The sequence below is a fragment of the Nansenia antarctica genome, assembly GCF_963989245.1.
Source record: "Nansenia antarctica genome assembly, chromosome: 17".
Taxonomy (NCBI): domain Eukaryota; kingdom Metazoa; phylum Chordata; class Actinopteri; order Argentiniformes; family Microstomatidae; genus Nansenia; species Nansenia antarctica.
This window is the reverse complement of record NC_137687.1, coordinates 16,515,715-16,518,214: the sequence shown is the minus strand read 5'-3', so window position 1 is coordinate 16,518,214 and position 2,500 is coordinate 16,515,715. Positions and strand designations below refer to the sequence as shown.

The window sequence follows — 2,500 nt, the reverse complement described above, 5'->3', positions numbered from 1 at the left end:
CGCAACGTTACACATTTAATGTCCTCCATCCAATCCCTCCATCTTCTCAACCCAACTATCTGTTGCCCTTTTTGTCAAATGCTTCCTGCTTGGTTGGAATCCCTCCTGGAAAATGCAGATTCTGTCTTCCTCCCACTCTCAGCAGTCTTATAGTAGATTGACATGGTGCCCCTCCCCCGTGCCCCCCCCCCCCCCCCCCCCAACTCTTCCTCCGCCAATCAGGCAATGTATTTTAGAGGCATCACGTCACACATGGGAGTCATGAGTAGCATGACTGGGCCTGTGTGTGTCTGGGTTTGGGTTTGGCTGCACAGGAAGCCACACCTCTGTGTGGAGGGAACTGGCATCAGGGAGGGAGGGGAGGGAGGGAGGAGGGAGGGAGGGGAAGAGGGAGGAAAGTGAGTGCACACGAGGGTGGATGGGACTGACAGAGGGATGTAATGACAGAAATTAGAAAATGAGAGAAAGAGAGTGAAACCAAATCAGTTTAATCTCTTCTTTCTGTGCCATTATTTGTTCAATGTGTGAGTGTGTGTGAGTGTTTGTGTGTGTGTGTGTGTGTGTGTGTGTGTATGTGTGTGCGTGTGTGTGTATGTATGTGTGTGCGTGTGTGTGTGTGTGTGTGCTCCTCTGTATGTGATTGTGACAGACTTATGCACGTGTCCTGGCAGAACGGAGTATGTGTGTGTGTGTGTGTGTGTGATAACGTGTGTGATAATGTGTGTGATAACGTGTGTGTAACGTGTGTGTAACGTGTGTGTGTGTGTGTGTAACGTGTGTGTAACGTGTGTGTGTGTGTGTGTGTGTGTGTGTGTGTGTGTAACGTGTGTGTAACGTGTGTGTGTGTGTGTGTGTGTGTGTGTCTCTCCTCAGTGTTCAGTTCTCTGGACATGTCCCGGTCCGTGTCGGTGACAGCAGCAGGTCAGTGCCGCCTGGCGCCTCTGATCCAGGTGATCCTGGACAGCAGCCACCTGTACGACTACACCGTCAAACTGCTCTTCAAGCTGCACTCCTGTGAGTGGACGCACAACACACACACACACACACACACACACACACACACACACACACACACACACACACCTACATACATCCATCCACACACTCTGCATCTACACCACATAATCACATATTCACATTTTCTTTTTTTTACTTTGGTATTGCTGTTTGATTCATATTTTGGCATTATGATTATTATTATTACTAGTTTGCCATCACTCTTATGTACTTATGTTGTTTTTCTCTATGTTATGTTTGTGTTCTTTATAACACTCTTGGTGATTATTAGGTGGAGGCGCCACTGTTTATTTACTGTGCTCTCTGTCAGCTGTGTATCTTCTAAATGCGAAATAAACATAAACATAACGTGAGGCCCCCTGCTGGCCAGAACAGCACACTGCCGGACAGTCTGAATGTTCCCACTTGAACTCCATGGGATTATAAACACTAGAGGGCGCTCTCCCTTAAATGAACAGTGCTATGACAACTTTCTATCCTCTGATTTGAGTAGGCGTAAACATCTAATGTTGGTGATTCACTGCCACCTCCTCCTGTGCTGTAGTATGAGGTGTAGTTGTAGGTGTGTAGTTGTAGGTGTGTAGTTGTAGGTGTGTAGTTGTAGGTGTAGTTGTAGGTGTGTAGTTGTAGGTGTGTAGTTCTAGGTGTAGTTGTAGGTGTAGTTGTATTAGGTGTAGGTGTAGGTGTAGTTGTAGGTGTAGTTGTAGGTGTGTAGTTGTAGGTGTGTATTAGGTGTGTTGTAGGTGTGTATCACCTCAGTTCCTGTGTCTCAGGTCTCAGGTCAGTCAGGTATCGGCATTAGTAAATGGCGCCGTGCCCCTGAAAGCCGTGTACGATATCTAGATAATAATAATCTGTTGAGGTAGAAGACCGTGCTGGCTTCACACTCCACCACTAATATTTCATCATGCTTTGCACAAACACTCACTGTGTTGCACATACTCCCTGTAGTTGTGAAACATATACAGTACGTCCCATAAATCATGGCTGATAGATAACCAATCATGTGACCAGTGACCACATAGAGCCAAAAGCTTTTTAAACTTTGTTTTATGATGTAATATTTGATGTAATGTTTGCTTGAATGTAAAGTGTGAACATCTGAGGCCGTATTTCCCCTGTGGATTTACCTGCCCAGGGACTGCTGGTGTAATTTAGCTACCCAGCTAATTCAGGGAGAGTCAATGACTGTCCATTGTCCCTTTTAAATAAACAGATAACTACAATAAATAACTTGCCAGCGTGTGTCAGTACTGACAGTTGTCTGTCTGTCTGTCTGTCCCCTCTAGGCCTTCCAGCGGACACACTCCAGGGTCACAGGGACAGGTTCCAGGAGCAGTTCAAGAAGTGAGTTATCAAACTGTAACCATGGTTACACTCTGGTGGTTCAAACTGTAACCATGGTTACACTCTGGTGGTTTTTAAGTACACAGAACTGCATAAGCCACCCAGACCTGAGCCAAACACACATGTTAGATACTCA

The 2,500-nt window shown here is 46.0% G+C and overlaps 1 protein-coding gene across 1 annotated transcript in view; it reads left to right on the top strand.

Moving 5' to 3' along the window:
- hip1 (huntingtin interacting protein 1) overlaps positions 1-2,500 on the top strand; it is a 58,308-nt gene that overhangs the window by 30,326 nt on the left and 25,482 nt on the right. The window contains exons 8-9 of the mRNA XM_080547239.1: positions 874-1,014; positions 2,307-2,364. Of these exons, the coding sequence (XP_080403365.1) occupies positions 874-1,014; positions 2,307-2,364 (199 nt within the window). The remainder of the gene's footprint in view (positions 1-873; positions 1,015-2,306; positions 2,365-2,500) is intronic.